Raw genomic sequence first — 19925 nt, 5'->3', positions numbered from 1 at the left:
AAAGATCTTTTTTTTCTTTTGTCTTTTTAGGGCCGCACCCGTGGCATATGGAGGTTCCCAGGCTAGGGGTCAAATTGGAGCTGTAGCTGCTGGCCTACGACAGAGACACAGAAACACCAGATCCAAGCCGCATCTGCGAACTACACCACAGCTCACGGCAACACCTGATCCTTACCCCACTGAGCGAGGCCAGGGATGGAACCCTAAACCTCATGGTTCCTAGTCGGATTCGTTTCCGCTGCACCACAATGGGAACTCCAAAAAGATTTTTTTAAAAAAGAATTCCTGCTAGTCACAAGCCTTTGTTAAAGTTAACCCTGTGGGCACAGTTCACTTTCACAATGAAAAGCTGAGTTGTAGAAGAACAATTTCCTCTCTTTTTACAGAGAAGATCTGCCAGATAAACCGATCGTGGCGAGAGGTGAGACCAAATGGGAAGACCGAGCGGGGGAATTCATTTCCTGCTGGATATTAAAAATGTTATCTGGAGGGCATGAATCTGCCAGGGCAATCAGTAATGGGGTGGGTGATTCTGCATGGAGCACCCTATCTTATACTGCATCTGCAGACCTGTCTTGCAAATGTAATAAATCCCTGGCAGTCTGAGATAGGCACTGCCCTCATGTCTATTCCCCAGCCATCCACAGCCCAGCCTGAGAGAAGAGAGCAGAGTAGACCCTGAGCCCCTGTCCTGCTCTCTGCCTAGAACATGAGAGCCTCATGTGCCTGGCTCTTTTAAGAGAGACAGCATATGCCTTTATGATGGCCTTACCTCTTGTGTCTAACCTCTAAGGTACTTGACACTAAAAAAGAAAAAAAAATCTTATAAAATACCTAATGGCTACAAAAGAATATTTATTTATTTACTTACTTATTTTTTGCTTTCCAGGGCCGCACCTGTGGCATATGGAGGTTCCCAGGCTAGGGGTCAAATCTACAGCCTCCAGCCTACACCACAGCCACAGCAACATCAGATATGAACGGTGTCTGCGACCCACACCACAGCTCACAGCAGCACGAGATCCTCAACTCCCTGAGCAAGGCCAGGGATTGAACCTGCAACCTCATGTTTCCTAGTGGGATTCGTTTCTGCTGCACATCAATGGGAACTCCTACAAAAGAATATTTATAATATGTGCATAAAAATTGAGTACAGGAGTTTTCCCTGTGGCACAATGAGATCGGTGATGTCTCTCTCTTCAGCACAGGATGCATAGCATAGGATCCCCTGCCTGGTGCAGTGGGTTAAAGGATCCAGTGTTGCCCAGCTGAGGCTCAGATCTGATCCTGGCCTGGGGAACTCCATATGCCATGGAGTGGCCAAAAAAGAAAAAAAAAAAAGGAGTGCATTCATAATCCTTTGCTCCCTTGTCCTAGTGTATGAAAGAGAACATTGATTTTGTCTTTTAAGAACACTGCCTGTCTCCATCCCATCTCTTTCAGAGATAACCATTACTCTAAATGTTACATTTATCATTTTCTTTCCTTTATAATTTGAGTATATGTTTTTATCTCAAAACCATCTACCACTTAATTTTGCAAGTTTGTGAACTTGAGGTAAACAGATTCTGTATTTTTCCAAGATTAACTGTTTCATTCAGCATTTTCATTGCTATAGTTTTTATTGTAAGAATCAACCAAAAATTTACTCTAGGAATTCCCTGGTGGCACAGCAGGTTAAGGGTCTGGTGTTGCCACTGCTGTGGCGGAGGTACAATCCCTGGCCCTGGAACTTCTGCAAGCTGTGGGTGCAGCCAAAGAAAAAAGAGGAGGAATTCTTGCAGTGGCTCAGTGGTTAATGAGCCCAACTAGTTACCATGAGGTTTCAGGTTTGATCCCTGGCCTTGCTCAGTGGGTTAAGGATCTGGCATTGCTATGAGCTGTGGTGTAGGTCTCGGATACCACTGGGTCCCGCATTGCTGTGGCTCTGGCGTAGGCTGGCGACTACAGCTCCGATAGACCCCTAGCCTGGGAACATCCATATGCCTCAGGTGCAGCCCTAAAAAGACAAAAAAAAAAAAAAAAAAAAAATATATATATATATATATATATATATATAAAGACAAAAAACCTTATTCCACTTCTGATGGCCATAAAGACTATTTCCAGGGTTTTTTGCTAATTACAAACAGTGCTGTGGTCAGTGAGTTTTCCTAGGTTTATCTAGGAGAGGTTTGGTAGGTCACAGTGATGCATATCTTAAACTTTATTAGGTGATGCCAATTTGTTTTCCAAGGTGATTGTATCAGTCTATAACAATTTGCAATCCTAACAGTAATATTTCTTTTCTTTTTTTGGCAGGGAGGGCAGAAGCGGCATGCCTGAGGCAAATGGAATTTCCTGGGCCAGGAATGGAAACTGCACCACAGCCGTGACCTGAGCTGCTACCATGAAAATGCCAGATCCTTAACCTGCTGCACCACAAGAGAATCCCCCCAACAATGTTTCAGTTGTTAGACATCTTCACCCAATATATGATGCTTACAAATTTTGATTTCTTATCTTTTGGGAAATCTGTAAAGCAGTATCTCATTGGGGTTTAACTGGCATTTCTGGGATTTCTAATGATATTGAACATCATGTTATATGTTTGTTGGTCATTTCCACTCTCTCTTTTGAAAAGTGCCTACTGGAGTCACTTGCCCATGTTTCTTCTACTCATTTATCTTTTTCTAATTGGCATGCATTCTCTATATGTCCTGGGCATTGATCATTTGTCAGTTTACCAAATCCTTTTTTGAGCACAAACATGTCTTTTCTTTCTAGCTAAACTGTTGGTCTTGGAGGTAGATAATAGGGTTAGAGAGTAGAGGATAATAAACAGTAAGGATTCTTTAGGATTACAATTTTCCATTTTCCTTGTACCTCTCTTCACATCCATCACTGTGCTGAAAGTTCTGAGCATGCCCTATGAGTGTCCTTCGGTGAAATGAAGATTTTTCAGGGGCCTGGGAGGGAAGGTTACAGCCTGTCTTCATTTGGCTTTGCTTTTTAGAGAACCAATCACAACGAGGCAGATAAAGAATGTTGCTCTGTCCAGAGTTCCTGTCGTGGTGCAGCGGAAGCGAATCCGACTAGGAATCATGAGGTTGTGGTTCCATCTCTGGCCTTGCTCAGTGGGTTAAGGATCCAGCGTTGCCGTGAGCTGTGGTGTGGGTTGCAGACGGAGCTCCGATTTGGCGTTGCTGTGGCTCTGGCGTAGGCCAATGGCTACAGCTCCGATTAGACCCCTAGCCTGGGAATCTCCATATGCTGCAGGTGCGGCCTTAAAAAGGCAAAAAAGCAAAAAAAAAAAAAAAAAAAAAAAATTGAGCTGTCAGATTTTGATACATCCAGATGAGGGGGTGGAAACGGGAGTTAAACTCGCTGCTCTCTCTTTGGTGGCTTGTGTGAGGAAATTTTTTTTCCCCCAAATGTTGCCTTGTGATCTCTTGCTCATGGTGCCGGGTCTCTCCAGATTCGAGGGAAGCTCTGAGAACTGAGGTCCAGATTCCATTAGTTTTAGTCCCTTCAGGCCTGGAGCTCAGCCAACCGCTCAGTTCCCTTTACGGATTTACCTACAGGGCCACAGAAGTGCAAGCTTCCGCCGCTGTACTAAGAATTAAAGTCAGAGGCGGGAATGCGTAAGTGCACCCAAAGCAATTGCTGAAGCACTGAAGGAATCTCAGGAGACAGTCTTGGGGCCAGGAAGTGGGGATCCGCTAAATGCTTTAGAAACGTCACTGGGTGGGATAGGCAGGAGCTTAGGAAGCCTCAGTAGGGTCGCTATTTGCTCCCTGCTCCATTTCACTGGGTGGTGGTGGTGGTGTGGGGGGGTGGGGGGGTAGGAGGGACCAGCACGACTTTGGAACCTGTTACTCTGCAGGCGTTGCAGTAACAGAGTGCAAAGTCAACTAGCGAGCAGAGCGCCACGGCCCCCCAGCCAGCCGAGCCCGGCGGGCTACCCCAGCCTTCAGTGCGGGGGTGCAGGGGCGGCCTCCCCAACACACAGCCCCCTCCTGGTCTCCGGAAGATCTGAGGAAGAAGGTAGCTGGCTGGGCGGGTCCCAGTGCGTAGCAGGAGGGTAGGGGGCAGGACCCGAATCGCTGAGCTTCGGGGCGCGTCACGGGCAAACGTTCCTGATTGGTCGGCCGCTGGCGGTCACGGACTAGGCGCTCTGGGATTGGCGTCGCCGGAGGCCACAGCCAGAGTAACCGGACTCCGGGCGGAGGGTTGCAGACCAAGTACAAGCGGCTGGAGTCCGCGCTGGCCTAAAGGGCAGAGAGGTAGCCCGGCCGGGTCGTGCCCACCATGCCCTACCTGCTCATCAGCACCCAGATCCGCATGGTGAGTTAGTTATCTGTCCGCTGTTCTTGGAAGTTGGCGTTGGGCCGGGGCCACGGCCAGGAGCATGGGGTGGAGGGAGAGAGCCGGGGGGCGGGGGGGGGCAGGACGGCGCTGCAGACCGCACATTGGTGCCTCTATCCAGGGCCATGCCCTCTGAAGGCTGGACCCGGAAGCTACCCGGGACACGCCCCCCGGCCCGCGGGGGAGGGAGGCTGTGGATCGAACCCAGGCGGGATCCAGGGACTCTGCGAGCTCCTGCGGCCCGGCGCCTCAAGGCCGCGAAGGGGGCCAGGTGCATGTCCTCCCCGCCACCAAGCAAGCTGCAGGCGCCTGCGGCTCCAGTCCTACCTGCCTGCAGGAGATCGGAGACTCCGGGGGGACCCAGGAAGTTCCGGTCTCACACGTGCAGCATCCACTGCCCTACACAGAACCGCTATGCGCGGCATGGGGTGGGGACTAACCCAAGGGAAAGAGGTTTGGGAAAGGAAAGGATGAAGATGCTCAAACACCTGTGCCAAGTGACCTCACCCACAGCTACTAGCTGCACCCTTAGGCACTTCCAGGAAAAGCTCTCCCTGAGGCCTTAGGAAAGGAAGAGAAGAACCAGAGACAGCCCATGGGGTTAGAGGTTTAAGAAAACCAGGCACCATCAAAAGCCACGCCCCTTTTCAGTTTACTCTGCAAAAAAGAAGATGCTGGCCGCTCCAGGAATCCCCTATTAGTTTCTGAATATGACTGGGTCCCCCAGATGGGCAGCAGGATGTTTGTTCTTCTGCCCTCTCCCTCCCCAGGGCTTGGAGGGTCCATCAGAGAGTACCCAGCTCCCTTGGGATGCAGGAAATAGCAGGTGGGCTCACCATTGGACAGGAGGGGTCTTGGCAGTGTCACAGTGTTTTAAGAACCAGTTAGGGGGTTCCCATTGTGGGGCAGCAGAAACGAATAGACTAGCATCCACGAGGACGAAGGTTTGATCCCTGGCCTTGCTCAGTGGGTTAAAATGATCCCATGTTGCCGTGAGCTGTGGTGTAGGCAGAAGATGCCACTCAGATCCTGTGTTGCTGTGGCTGTGGGGTAGGCCGGCAGCTAAAGCTATGATTTGACTCCTAGCCTGGGAACCTCCAAACACCCTGGGTGCTGCCCTAAAAAGACAAAAAACAAAAACAAACCCAAAACCAAACAGACAAAAAACCCAGTCAGCTGTGTAGTTGTTAAAATGTATGCTTCTGGGTCTCTTGACAAACCTCTAGAAGCACTCTTTAAGCCTGAAGCTTGGGAACTCAGTGATTCTCAGGCAAATAACAGTTTTATTGACATAAAATACATATAATCATAGAATTCACCAATTTAAAGTATACAATTCGATGGCAGTGGGTTTTGTTTTGGTTTATTGAGAATTGTGCAACCATCACCATAGGCAACTTTAGGCTTTTCCATCACCTTGAAAAGAAACCCTGTACCTACACCCTGTACCTCAGCTGTCACTCCTCATTGCTCCTGGGCCCCTCAACCCCAGGTAACCACTCATTTACTTTCTGTCATAATATGCGGTCTCTTTCACCTACATGATGTTTTTAAGGTTCATTCATATGCATCAGTACTCATTATTTTTTGGGGGCTGCTCCCAAGGCATGCACAAGTTTCCGGGCCAGGGACCAAACCTGTGCCACAGCTGAAACCCAAGGCATAGCAGCGACAGCAGCAGATCATTAGCCTGCTGAGCCATCAGGGAATTCCAGTACTCATTCTTTCTTATTGTCAAGTAAAATTCCATTGAATTGCTTTACCACATTCTATTTATCCACTGTTCATTACTTTTGGTTTTCACCTTTTGGTTATCATGAATAATGCTACTGTGAACATTTGTGTGCAAGCTGTCCTGTGGACATATGTCCTCATTTCTCTATTCTCCAGGTGACTCTGATACACAGATACGGGTGATGGTGCCTGGCATGAACGTGCCAGTAGTTAGGTATTGCCCAGCTAAGAGGGGACAGGGAGCCCACACTGCTCAGTCTCATCACTGGTGGACTTCACCCCTTCCCAGCTTGTGTTTAGACCCAAGATTCCTTCCCTTCCTCTCCAGCCTTTAACTGAAGGTGGCTCAGAGCCAGCAGGCAGGGGAGGAAGGAGAGGTGAGATCATTTACCTCTATCTGGCAGCCAGCCAAGCAGCCACTGTGGCTTACCTTGCAGGAGGTGGGCCCCACCATGGTGGGTGATGAGCACTCGGATCCAGAACTGATGCAGCATCTAGGAGCCTCAAAAAGAAGTGTCCTAGGAAACAACTTGTAAGTAGTAGTATTCCTAAGGATCTTCTCCCTGCCAGCCCCGAGTCCTGCCCTTGTTCCTATTACACAACCACCAAGCCCAGGACAATGCCACTGCCCAGCCTCAGGGCCCCTCTGACTGCATCCTGGGGCTCTGTCCTCTGTAGGGTGGGCTCCATCTGCCCGCTCTCCCACAACCCCCCAGGCCTGATCTGAGAGTCTTCCCACTGGCCCTCCCTTCCCAAGAGAACCCCTGGACAAAGTCCCAGAACAGAGGCCAGGTCCCTGAGTACAGGACTCCCAAATGGGCTGCTCCTTGCCCTGTTCTCTCATTTCTAAGCTAGACCCCATGGAGGCAAAGACAGGCACAGAGAAAGGCCTCTGCCTTGAAGAGCTGGTTGAGTGACAAAGCTAAGCCCTAGAAACATGGGTCTTGCTTCCACTTCAGCTGATGCTTGGGGACTTGGCCACATCCCTTGGCCTCCTTCATAAGAGCTCCAAAGTCTAAACAGTGCCTGCTGCTTCCTTTTCTGTCCCTCGCTCCTTCCTACCCTGTAGGAAGGAAAAACCCTGGCTACACAGGCTCGAACTCCTGAGAAGAATCGCCAGAGTTCCCCCCAGTTAAAAGAAGGCGGAGGAGGCAAGCTGGTCCCAGCCCCTTGGTCAGGGTCAGAGGGCTTAAGCCAACTCCATCCCTTTGCCAGGAGGTTTTTGTCTCTGACATGGCCAGCCCTTTATATGCTCAATGGCCCTTTAGAACCAATTAACCCTGAAAGAAGGGAAACCAAGAATTCTCCATGCTAGGGAGTGGCACCCAGAGGAAGGAGCTCTTGGGGGCCAACCTTATCGTTCATGACTGTAGGACAGCCAGGCAGCAAGAGGGCAGAGGTCAGGGAGAGGAGGCCGCTCCTGCTGAATGGTCAGTAACCCCGGGCATGTGGCCTGTTGCAGGTTCTACTATCTGGATGACATCGGGAAAGCCGCTTTACCCCTCTGTTTGCTCACTTATAAAATGGGCACAACTGTAGTACCTGCTTGAGGTTGTTGGGAGGAATAAATGAGATGATGCAAAGTGCTTAGCAGGTGAGGGGGCAGCGAATGCGTAGTCAGCTGGGCACCCAGAAAACCTCAGTCCCTGGTAGGAGTATCCCTGATCAGGCCTGATCTGCAGCAGAAACTGGGTCTGTACATGGGGCTGCACTGCGTACCTCCTCATACCACAATTCTTCTCTTGGCAGTTGTGAGTACTATGTCAACGACCCTCCTCGAATAGTCCTGGACAAGCTGGAACGTAGGGGCTTCCGTGTGCTGAGCATGACAGGGGTGGGCCAGACGCTGGTGTGGTGCCTGCACAAGGAGTGACCCTCTCACAATGAAGAGCGACTGGCACCCCTTCTTTGGAATGGCTGCCACGGGTGCCGACCCCAAGCCCCTGCCTCACTTACTATCCTGCCCGTTCTTCACAAATCGTCATTTTCCTCCACCCAGCACCACTGGCAATGAATGGCCTTCTCAGAAACCTGCCTTGGCCTGTGGGGGAGAGCAGAGCCCCTGGTCCTGGTGCCCCAGCTGCCCCTCCAGCTTCAGACCTGGTGCAGGGCCTGGAGGAGACCCTGTCCTGTGGCAGACTGAGGGGCTGGCAAGAGCCAGGCTGCCCCTGGCAGTGAGTTGGTTGTCCGCCGCATGGCATGGCTCCAGGACTGGGCAGGTGGGTCCTGCATAGCTAGTCCAAGCCAATAAAGAACTGTGATGAGTGGTTGCTCCTCTGCTCTTCTGGCCACTGACTCTCACTGCTTGGAGTACCTCCCTGGGGGTCTGCCCACTCCCCAGGAAGGACAGCCAGGCCTGGGTAGGGCCCTCCGAGGCAAAGCCCAGAAACTGGGGCCATGCACAGGGCAAGCCTGCACCCTACACCTATGTATGCCATAGAGGTAGACTCTTAAAAAAAAAACAGAAAGAAAAAAGAAAAGTTTATTGGTGATGTGTAAGAAAAGGGCTGTAGGGTGGGAAGGCTTGGGGTAGGAGGCTAGGTGGGCTGCCCCGCCTGCTCCTCCTGCTGCATCTGGGCAATCAGCTGCTGCCGCTCAGCGGCCTGGCGCATGCGCATCATGACGAGGCTCTCGTAGTCCCTTTCGGATAGCACTGAGCCCTGGAGGACAGAGGGGGGACAGGGAGGGGTCAGCTCACAGCCTCACAGACTCGGAGGCAAAGCTGCCACCAAAAGTCAAGGAAGGAGGACGTCCAGGAAGGGAAGGACCCCAGAACATCCCACAGTTCCAACTCACCCTTGTTCTTTCCGAGCAAGCAGGCCCCCGGCCAGGTTCTCTGCTGGCTCCCCTTCAGCCCATCTCAGTCAGCTGTCACCCCGGACTCACCTCCTCTTTCCCAGGCCCTTCACATCTACAGTCAGCTCCAGTCTTTTCCCGGTGAATCACTTCCTCACCCTCTAGCCAGGCCCTTGACTCTTTTCATTTCCTCCACCCCATGGCTTCTGCTTCTCACAGGCTTCCAGTGAAGGGGAGTTGTCAGAGGCATACAAGCACACCCTTCTCTGCCAGGTGGAGGTGAGAACAAGGCCCCCTCCCAGCTGCTCACCCTTCCCGTGGTCTGGCTTCTGCTGAGGATGCTGAGGGAGCCCTATCCTAGACATGGCCTCGCTCAGCCTCACCCCAGAGGCCAAGAGAAACAAGCAAGAGCCTGGCTTGCCTCTAAAAATACATACCAGGGCTCCTGGAGGGCAGGGCCCTGTGGCTCTTTCTTTTATGAACTTGTCAGCACAGTGTCAGGGATTAAAGGGTATGATATTTTAATAATCAAAAGAATAATAAACAACTACCTGAGTGGGCCAAGGCTGTGGAGTGGAGGCAGCTCTACCAGACAGCCCTGAGCCACCAACCCCACACCCTGATAAGGTTGGCAGTGAGACTTAAATCACTTCCTCCCTCAGTGCAGATGAAGCTGTTCGAAGCCCAGCGGAACTGGCACAGGAGCAAGCCAGGCCAGGGGGCTGCACAGCAGAGAGCTGCTAAGCCCTGTTTCTGTACCTCCGGCCAGTGCACCCTTGTGGAATAAGCCAGGAAAAAAGTCTGGTGGTCAGTGACCCGAGGAACAAGAAGGGAGTGGCTGGGGTTAGGATGCCAGGCCTTGGCCAACTGGTTTGGACTCAGGGGTGTACGGAACCAGGAAGTGTTACTCAACTCAGATCCCCCTGCTTCTCCTATCAGCCCCACCCCTCCTCCTCTCTCCAGGGCTGGAGAGTTGCCCTCCCAGCCAGGCCTACGTCCTAGGCTTGACCCAGCCCCTTCCCCAGAGAGGGTCCCCAAATGAGGCCCAGGCAGCCTGATGGGAAGAACTGGAGGTAGTAGGACCTTGGCCCACAATTGTCCTTTCCCGCCCTGAGGCCATCCAGAATAAATGGAGGAAGGATGAGGAAATGGAACAGCCAGACTTGGTGTCAGGCCAAGGGGAGGGCAGTTCTCCCCTCTCCAAGGTAATGCTGCTCTGCTGAGAAAACCTAAAGTCACCCTTGGCATGCCCCAAGCCCAGCCCTGGGAGGAGCCAGCCCTTTATAGCCTCCTTCCCCATCCCTGTAGGCTCTGCTAATGAGGGCCTGTCACCGGGTCCCAGGGCTGAGTCACCCACACCAGCATCAGGTCTCTCTCTTCCTTCCCCAACAATCATTCCACACACCTGCCTTTCAATTAACCCCACCTCCCTGAGCCCCACCCCAGACTTCTGGGGGCTGGGGGGCCAGGCCTGCCTGCGAGGGCCTAGGGCACAGGGGCTGCGAGGCAAGAGGCAGCTGGTGACACACAAAGCAGGGCTGCCCCTACAGGAGTCCCCAGAGGAATCTTACGCTCCCCAGTGCCCTGGGGTGTTGGCTGCGCTGCCCCAGTCCCTGCCTGCGGATGCTGCAATTACCTCAGAGCGTGAAACCGGGCTTCCCACCTGACTGAGTCAGCTGAAGACAACAACATATCTCCAGCGCACACTAGCACACAGCCAAGCCACTAGTCAGAGGCCAGGAGCCACGGCAGAGAGGCAGGCCCTGCGCTGGGGAAGGAGAAAAATCCACCTCTGACTGCGGGAGAGCTGCCCTCACTCAGGCTCCGTAAGTGCTCTTCCCTCCTCTCAGGGTTTTTCCACTGCCCTGTCAAGTATCCAGGTCACTCCAGTCCCTCTGGGAAACTCCCACCAGGAACTCCCAGTTCCCTGCTGTCCCAGACAAGATCACCCACTTCCGCGGACCTCTGCTCACCATCCAGGACACTTGTGCTGAACAGAAAGCTGGAGGCCTCTGCTTCTCACCATTCACTGCTCCAGCGGACCCGATGGTCCCCAGCTGCCCTTGAACCAGGCTTCTGAGGTACCAGGCTAGTCTGCTGGCTCCCTAGGGCCCCATGGAGACCTGGCGGAAAGGCTCCTTCCGCAGCGCCTCCTTCTTCAAGAGGCTGAGTCTGGGGCGGCCGAGGCGACTGCGGCGACAAGGCAGCGTGCTCAGCCAGGCCAGCACAGCCGGTGGGGACCACGAGGAGTATAGCAACCGAGAGGTCATCAGGGAGCTGAGAGGGAGACCTGATGGGCGGCGCCTGCCACTGTGGGGGGACGAGCAGCCCCGGGTGACCCTGCTGGCCCCGCCCAAGCCCCCGCGCCTCTACCGAGAAAGCTCCAGCTGCCCCAACATCCTGGAGCCCCCGTCGGCCTACACCGCTGCCTACTCAGCGACCCTGCCCTCTGCGCTCTCCCTGGCGGAAGCCCTTCACCAATACACAGAGGAGGAGCTTCTGGACACGCCCCCCTGCCAGAGGACACCTGCTCCGGACCTCAGTGATCCCTTCTTCTCCTTCCAAGTGGACCTGGGGATTTCACTCCTTGAGGAAGTTCTACAGATGCTGAGGGAGCAATTTCCCAGTGAGTCCAGCTTCTGAATGGGGGGCAGGTGGGCAGAGGTGGGGCAACGGGAAGAGCCTGAAGCCTGGGGACCCAGAGAGGGAGGGGACAGTCGTGGATTAAGAAAAAGGTAGGGATAGGAATCCTGCTTGCCCTCTGGGTCCTGAACAGTCCTCTGAGTCACGCCTGAGTGGAGGGACAGAGGTGCAGAGGCAAGTTGCAGATGTGCGGGGGGTGGGCACCTGCTGGCAGGAGCCCTGAAAGCAGAGAGCTGGGTTGGGAAAGGGAGGCCACATGGCCACCAGAGGGACCAAGGCCAGCAGGGGGAGGGCGGCATAAGGCATGGTCAGGGAATGGAGGACACACAGACCAGGCACAACAGCTCCCTCTGATACCACTGCCAACAGAGAGAGGTTACAAACAGGCTTGGGCAAAAAGTGTTCCAATCCAGGCTGGAGAGGAAAGGAGGAGATCTCAGGAGAGAGAGGTGAGCCAGGCCCAACCTTGTCCAACATGGTAGCCACTAGCTACATGTCTCCGTTTAGCCATATATGATTAACAGCTACCACACTGAATGGCACAGAATGAGCGTTAACACTGTTGGAGAAAGTTCTGTTGGGCAGCGCTGGCCTAGACTATGGCCTGGGGCCTGGTGGGTTAGGGGAAGCATGTGGGGCCTGCGAGGGAAGGGGGGGCTGGCACAGTTGGAAGTGAGGCAGGAAGAGATGGAGAGTAACTCAGGAAAAAGGCCCAACAAATGACTAGCAGAGAAGGGGGCATGAGAAACTCAAAGTGCCAACACAGCTGCCTGGAGCACCCCCTGGAGCCCAAGGACGCTGGCTCTAGGGAATGCCAGCTTATGAAGGGGGCTTTGGGGAACTCCCAGAATTATGAGTGATGGGGGTCCCCGGGAAAGGCAGCAAAAATGGTGGCAGGTTTCCCTCCTTCCTGTGTCTAAGAGGCTATCAGAGGACTGGATTGGGGATGGACTCAAAGCTCCTGGCTATTATGGTGAAGAGGCACAGCTGGTCTCCAGAATCCTCACCAGGACTGAGAAGCTCTGCTCTGCTCACAACCTCTGATGACAGGGGCTATGGTCCCACCCCGAGGCCTGGAAAGAAGATCTGGAGCCAGAGCCAAACTGGCTGCATGTGGTTCTTTCACTCAGGCCTTTGCAGGCATGGCAGAAGGAGAGGGAGGCGTGGATGCACACTGCCTCCACGACCCAAACCTGTGGCCTTCCCTCATCCTGTGTGGACGTGCTGAGCTGAATGGCTCCCCCATGGGCACAGGAGATGATGAATAAAGTTCTGTATAACACAGCCTGTGGAGTGTCGACTGGGGCTGTGAAATGCTGAAACTTAATGGTGGGGAAATGGTCTCTAGAGAAGGGTCCTCAGTCAGGCTCAGACCAGTTCCTTTTCCTGCTCTGTCCGGGGTCTGGGACATACTCTAGAGAGCTTCTTATCCTCACAGCCTGGCTAAGGGGCATGTAGGAGGTGGGGGGAGGGCACGCCTGAAGCAATGGGAGCAGACACCTTGCTGACCCGAGGGGCATTCTTCTCCACAGAGGGGCTGGAACACATCAGCCTGAGGCTCCCACAGACTCCCAGGCACTTCAGAGAAAGGAGAGAGCCCTTGTCCCACCAAAATGGGGGTGGGTGTGACCAGGGCTGTGTGTGTGTAAGCATGTGCATGTGGCTGAATGTAAGCCTTTGAGGATCTGTGAGGACTAAGACCTGGCACTGGGCATGGGTCAGCTCAAGTCTGTGCTTCACCTCCAGTTGGGCACCAGGCAGCGCCTCAGTGTCGGCAGGGTAACCAGTGTCATTTCTAAAGAGGAGATATTTCCAATTGCCTGTAGGTCCCTGTCTGGGGCAGCCACAGACACACTTGGAAGGAAGTTGGGGAAGAAAGAAGAAAACCTGTCACTGGTCCTTTCCCTGAAGCACCGGGTCACCTCAGCACCAAACACTTCACACCACAGCCAAGCAACCTGCAGGCCAGGACAGCACCTTTGGGTGATGGTGAGAGCCGCAGCAAGAAGCCAGAGGGTGAAAAGTCAGGTCTAAGAATTCCCGGCACTCAGAGAGGAAAGGGAATCACGTCGTCCTGCTTGGCTTGGCGGACCTGCTGGTCTCACTGTATTCCCCATGACCAGGATTTGTGGGAAAGGGCCCTGAGAAGAGCCCGAACAGGAAAAGGTGTCCTGAAGCCTGAGCAGGCTCTGCTGGGTGAAGCCTGGCTCCTTACCTGGGATGCTCCTGGGTGGCTGGGGCCCATCGAACTCTGGGGCCGTCCCTCCAACCAGGAAATCTTCAGAGGGTTATCGACCAGGCCCACTTCATTCTGGACAGCCAGCTCCTGTCAAACACAGCATACAGTCCGGGTCCCATCATTCCCATCAGCTACAACTGGTTCTACCCCCATGGAAAAAACCAGAACCAGTGCTCTCATCCTCCAAGCCAGGTGGAGCAACCTTCACAGGGCAGTGTGCTGAAGCTCAGACCCTCCTTGTGGGCCTCATGAGCCATCTGACTGGGGAGTGGAGGAAGGGGAGAAGGCAGTGCGTGGCCCCAACATGGAGGGACACTGGCTCCCAGAGGGAGGACATACGGAGCCTGGCAGCAAGAAATGAAGCCATCCCTGGAACATCCTCCCACCCATCCCTTTATTCGCTGTGCCTCCACTCCCGAAGCTTGAGGGCCCCTCTCTGCGAAACCTGGGCTCTGAGCTGGCCCGGAGATCCCCTGGGAGTGTGGATACCTAAGCTCACAGGGCCCACAGAATTGGGTTCCTCCCCTGGAACAGAAGGGCTATCTGAGGCCCCTAAAGCCCCACATAGCACTTACCGCAGCCCTGACGGTCGCAAACTCCACCACGGCAGTGCCTGCCTTCTTACTGGAAAGTACCAGGTTGAGCACCTCTCCATACTGTGAGGATAAGGGGGTCCCAGTAAGCATGGCTCAGCCTTCAGGGTGGCCCAGCTCACGCCAGAGACAAGCCTGGGCTGCCCTGAGGCCACTAGGCCATTATCAGACAGAGGATAACCTCTCATTGCTAGGTTCCTAGATAGGGTAGGTCGGAGATGGGAAAGAAAGGTATTTTTTCCAAAATACAGAGGACAGCAAAGGAGAGCTGGGCAGAGGTGGAGATTTAGACCTGCAGAGATGTGCAGCCACCTCGGTGAATGAAGGACACGAAGAGGACAGGGCTTTGGTGCCAGATGCCAACTCCCTCTCTCCCCACAGACCCGGCCAAGCCCTTTGCTTCCAAGGATGGCCAGAGCTAGACCTGGCTGGAGTGGGCACATGGCAACATGGGTGACTACAGGGCCGTGGCCTGGGGAGAAGTTTCTAGACTGTCCTTTGGTCTATGACACAGAAAAAAAAAAAAGGCAGGAGCTGTGAAGGAAGGTTAGGCCTGGAGATCCTGGGGTTTGGGCTGATGTGGGGCCTCAGGTGATGGGTAAGAGGGAAGTCAGCAGGGCAGACCTTTTGTAAAAGCCGCAGGAGGACATCTTTGGAATAGCCACCTTGGGACTCGGACTCCTTTGTGCTCTTCCACTTGAGCTGGAAATATAGCAGTGGGTGTCGCCATTCAACACTGACCTTCATCCCAACAGGACCAGCCCCTGCACCCAAGCTTTACAATCTGAGAAGACACCCCACTGGTCTTTAAGACACAGGTAATCTAGGGGGCACCCCCCCAAAATGTGTTCCCCTTGAAAATGGACAGGCAGGTGGTCTGCTCACCCACAGCCATGCTTCTAGCCCTAATGAGGCTCTCCTTTAGGGCCTCAGGGAGGGCAGCCCTGCAGCCTTAAGAGCTAAGAGCAGCCTTTCCCAGCCAGCTCTGACACCTAGGCAGTGGGAGGATGGAAGGGTGGGGGTAGTGGTGGGGCTCCCAGAGATCCAGCATCCCCCAGAAGCCCTTGTTCCCCCAAAGCATTTATTCTTGCTGAAGAAGACAGAAGGAGGTGTGAGGTGGCCTGGGGATCCTACAGGACTCACCTTTAGCTTGGGGGTTCCTTTGCTTTCAAGATTTTCTGTCATTCCTAGAAAATTTAGAAAATAATTCCAGGTAAGATAGAATACGAGGGAGTCAGTGGTTCTCCCAAAGGAGAAACAGCCCAGGGCCAGAAGGACTTAGAAAAGGTCATTCCTGACCAGGGACAGTATTTGCCCTGCCCTGAGTAGGGTCTGGTAGGGAAAGTAGAGGGGCCCCCACCCCGAGGAGCTGCCATCTTGGGGGCAGCTGCCCAGATGCCTGAAGGCCATGGTCAGCATTCTGCCCAAGAAGGGCTGTGAACACCTCTGGGGGCAGGAGGCAGAGGTAGAGACAACACAGTTCTACTGAAACAAAGTACCCCAGAGCCCCCCCGCTCCACTCCACTGGGTGATCAGCTCCAAAACAGAGCCAGCTCTGCTTGGGACTAAAGACCAACTGGGCCAGGAGGTCTCAAGAAGGGTGAAAAGCTAATAGGCCCCAGAGAACTGGAAGGAAGAAGGGACAGGCGGCATGTGTCCCAGTGGGATGCCTCCGGGGTTTCTAGCAGGTAGAAGCTTGCACAGCAGCTCCTCTAGGCAGCCAGTGTGGCCACTATGGGCTTTGGGAGCTGCCTTAGAGGGGAAGGTGGGTATGGGGGACGGACTCTCACCTCTCAACCTCTGTTCCCGTTCCTGTCGGATCTGCTCCTGGATCAGCCTCTGCTGTTCCTCCAGCTGCCGGGAACCCTCTTCTCGCAGGCGTTCGATCTGCAGGGTGGGGGTTGGGGAGGGTGACAATTCTGTGCAGATCCAGTTCCAGGTTGGCTCACCTTGCAAAGGTCCCTGGGACGTTCCACCTGCAAGCTGGGCTCAGCCACCTGCAGGTAGGACAAATTACCCAGATCCCACGGAGAAGGTGGACAGGGCTGCCCTCCCCAGTCATGGCAACTCCTGGGCCCACCCGTCACCTCCTCCTGCAGATGGTCACATGGCTTGGATGCCCACCTCTTGTTCTAGCGTCCTGGCACTCCGGCTCTCCTCCTCCTCCTCGCTGCCATGGGTCTGGGCCTGCAGCTCCCTGGCCTCCAAGTCTAGGCACAAGGGTGGAATGACCCGATGTCTGGTCTAAGTAGTTTCTACATGTCCCTGGCCCACCTGGCTCTGGCTGCTTCCCAAAGCCTCACGCAGGATGAACCCACCCAGCAACCCTGCCTGCCACCTCCATGCGCATGAGCTCCCGAGTTCATTTCCATTGAGAAAAGTCATCACAAGGAAGGAGAGGCTCCAGCTGAGTGGTCAGGGTCTGGGAGAGTTACATCAGCTCACAATGACCAAGCTGGTTCTCTAATCAGTGAACAAGGTATGGGTGGGTGCTTCTGTTAGCAGCCCAGGGCTGTGGGTCAGAGCTGCCAATGGGTGGAGCTGCTGGCTTCTCTTCCTGTAGTTTGGCACTGCAGCCTGACCTGCGACCTTGTTTTTGCTTACATGTTCTTCCCACCACTGAGCTCGGGTTCCTGCCGTCTCTTCCACCTCCCCTTCAACTCACATAAACAGAGCCTCACCGTGGACCTGGCTACAGCTGCTCCTATGGGCAGCAGCCTCCATGCAAGGACATCACCTCAGGTCCAGGAACCCTTCCCACTTTCTAAGAGGAACCCGCTTGTGGCCCCTCCCAGGCCAGCTGCCGGGGCAAACACTTCTCTCAGGTCTGGGACTCGCTACCTTCTTTTCTGTTCACTTTACTTACCTAAACTCTTCAGGTTTGTTTGGTTGTTTTTGATGGATGTACTCGGATGGTATATATACATATTAAATATATGGATATCAAAACAGGCAAGGAAAAGGGGAGAAAAACCAAATAAAGAATACCCGGACCAGTCTTATGGGGTTAGTGAAGATGTTCTAAAATTGATTTCCAATTACAGTTGCACCATTTGGTAAATTTACTAATAATCACTGAATTGTTCACTTGAAATTAGTGGAGATAAGATAAACAGAATGTACATCAATAAAGCTATTTTTTAAAAGATGAATGCCCAGATCTCTTTGGATCCTGCAGAGGGGATTTCTCAGAGTGAAAGCTCTGTGCCAAAGTGAGCTGCTATGAATGAAAAGTTCCAAGAGGGCGTGGCCAACACAGACAGTGACTGGATCCATGCTGTACAGGTTCAAATCCTGGCTCCAGCAAATTCTTATCCTTTTGGTGCCTTAGCTTCTTGTAAAAAATGGGTTTCAAAGAGTTCCTGTTGTGCCTCTGTGGGATCCTGACTAGTATCCATAAGGATGTAGGTTCAATCCCTGGCCTCTCTCAGTGGGTTAAGGATCCAGTGTTGCTGGGAGCTGTGGCATAGGTCACAGATGTGGCTCAGATTCTGAGTTGCTATGGCTGTAGCATAGGCCAGCAACTGCAGATCCAACTCAACACCTAGCCTGGGAACTTCCATATGCTGCAGGTGCAGCCCTAAAAAAAAAAAAGGGGGTGGGGTTTCATAACACCCAGCTCCTTGGATAGATGTGATAATTAAAAGAGGCAGTAAAACATGTGTCACAATGCCTAGCTAATAGCACATCCAGTCATTGTTATTATTTCTAAAACTGTCCTTTAAGAGCCACCCTAAAGGTAGATAGGAAATGGTTCTGCCCAGAGCCAGGGCCACAGAGCTCTGAGTTGCTGGAACTGAAGCTGCAGGAAGAAAGGTGGAGGAACTGGATGAAAACGGTCCAGGGAAACCGCAGGCCACTAGCACCATGCTATCACCTACCAAGCTTCACTTTCTTCCTTCTTTCATCAAGTTTCTGGGTCCTCTCTGCTGCCTGCTTCTTGGCTTTCCTGACCTTGTCATATGCAGCCTGGCAGGAGAAACGAGCAGAGGGGAGGTGTCAGCCGGGAACCCACACAGAGCTGGCCATCTCCCAGGCCTTGTTATCAGCCCCAGAGTCGTCAGCTGGCAGCCTGGTGACCGGGTCTCCAGGCTGGGACAACAAGGACCTTACTGCACAGCTGGGTCTAGAGGATAAAGCACACAGTGGTCTCTAAATTCAAGGACAATTCATATGGAAGAGGATGCACTTACCCTGGCAGCAGCATCGGTCAGTACCTCCAAGGCCTGAGAAAGCTGGTGGAAGAGTTCAGCTAAACATAGGGATCAAAAAAAAGAGAAAGGAGAAAAGTCAAGTTAGACTTGGTGATGATGTGCTCCCTAAAAAAGCACCTCAAAGAAGCCACAGGGTGCCAGAAAAGTAGACATCAGCAGATAACAGCCCAGGAAGGGTGAGCACATCAGCAAGTGACCAGGTGCCCCTAACCTGTGAAGTGCACCCACGGGGCCCAGCTCCCAAAGCCAGGCTGAGGGTGCACTCAACACCACACCCCAGGGGGTCGGTTTACTTCTCTCCGTGCCTATGAGAGGCTCACCTGCTCTGGGATTATCCGGATTTTTGTCTGGGTGGCAGGAGAGGGCCTTCTGTCTATACGCCTTCTTCACCTGGAAGAGTCAAGATTTGGTTATTCATTTGGTTCATTCACCCCAGGACGGACAAGAAAATGTTGCTAAGGTGATAAGGGAAATCCAGGGACTGCTCTCCATCACTAAAAGAAAGGCTGCCACACTGAAACATCACCTCACAACCACAGAGAAGATCTGCAGCAGAGGCAAAGGTGGTGGAGGGAGCCAGCACTGTGGCAGAGGGGCAGACCTGCTTCCTGCTGGGTCCCCTACCTCACTACCGTGGGCTCCTGGCAGGGGCAGGTTTCCCTCCAGTCACCTGGAAACAGGCACTCTCCTGCACTCGGTGTAATGGAATGTAAACTGGGGCAATCTTTCTGGAGCAAAATTTAGCCAATAAAATTTTAAATGTACTTTTCCTTTGACTTTTTCTGGAATTTGGACTTGTGGAGGCATGCCAAAATAAATATACAAGGATGTCCACTAAAACACAGTCTATATTAGCTCTCAAGTAGAGCCAACCAAAATCTCTGACAATAGGGAGACCTGCAAAAAAAAATTCATAGACGAAGTCTGTATGTGCTGACTAGGAAGATCTTCAAGTCCTTGTCACAAGGAAAAAAACTGTAAATACAGATGGTGACAAGTAGCAAATCATTATGTTGTACATCTTTAACACAATGGTATATGTCAATTGAACCCGAGCCACCACAGAGACAATGCCAGATCCTTAACCCACTGAGCCACAGTGGGAACTCCTACTTGGCATCTTGGGAGTACTGGGATGTGAGTTCGATCCCCAGCCCAGCACAGTGGTTTAGGGATCTGGTGTTGCCACAGCTGTGGCTTGGGTCACAGTTGGGGCTCAGATCTGATCCTGGCTCAGGAATTCCACATAATGCAGTGAGGCCACAAAAGAAAGAAAGAAAAAAAAAAAGAAACAAATAGCAAATCATTATGTTGTACACCTGAAACTAACACAATGGTGTATGTCAATCAAACCCATGC

General features: G+C 53.0%; 3 protein-coding genes across 3 annotated transcripts in view; 2 read left to right on the top strand and 1 right to left on the bottom strand.

The window, feature by feature from the left end:
- GCHFR (GTP cyclohydrolase I feedback regulator) lies at nt 4181-8556 on the top strand. The gene is made up of 3 exons (NM_001243443.1): nt 4181-4326; nt 6519-6613; nt 7831-8556. The coding sequence occupies exons 1-3, from the start codon at nt 4291-4293 to the stop codon at nt 7952-7954; spliced, it is 255 nt and encodes an 84-aa protein (NP_001230372.1). The 5' UTR covers nt 4181-4290; the 3' UTR covers nt 7955-8556.
- On the top strand, nt 8233-13579 carry C1H15orf62 (chromosome 1 C15orf62 homolog). The gene is made up of 2 exons (XM_005659744.3): nt 8233-11503; nt 13347-13579. The coding sequence occupies exons 1-2, from the start codon at nt 10993-10995 to the stop codon at nt 13427-13429; spliced, it is 594 nt and encodes a 197-aa protein (XP_005659801.2). The 5' UTR covers nt 8233-10992; the 3' UTR covers nt 13430-13579.
- DNAJC17 (DnaJ heat shock protein family (Hsp40) member C17) overlaps nt 8546-19925 on the bottom strand; it is a 42509-nt gene continuing 31129 nt past the window's right edge. Inside the window, exons 2-11 of the mRNA XM_001929383.4 lie at nt 18887-18956; nt 18546-18604; nt 18234-18321; nt 16477-16562; nt 16143-16239; nt 15496-15539; nt 14977-15054; nt 14335-14415; nt 13736-13846; nt 8546-8741 (exon numbers count right to left, since the gene is read on the bottom strand). Coding sequence (XP_001929418.1) covers nt 8619-8741; nt 13736-13846; nt 14335-14415; nt 14977-15054; nt 15496-15539; nt 16143-16239; nt 16477-16562; nt 18234-18321; nt 18546-18604; nt 18887-18956 — 837 coding nt within the window. The 3' untranslated portion in view covers nt 8546-8618. The remainder of the gene's footprint in view (nt 8742-13735; nt 13847-14334; nt 14416-14976; nt 15055-15495; nt 15540-16142; nt 16240-16476; nt 16563-18233; nt 18322-18545; nt 18605-18886; nt 18957-19925) is intronic.

This window comes from Sus scrofa, chromosome 1 (assembly GCF_000003025.6).
Source record: "Sus scrofa isolate TJ Tabasco breed Duroc chromosome 1, Sscrofa11.1, whole genome shotgun sequence".
Classification (NCBI taxonomy): domain Eukaryota; kingdom Metazoa; phylum Chordata; class Mammalia; order Artiodactyla; family Suidae; genus Sus; species Sus scrofa.
Note: the sequence above shows the minus strand (reverse complement) of the source record. Positions and strands in the feature narration are given on the sequence as shown.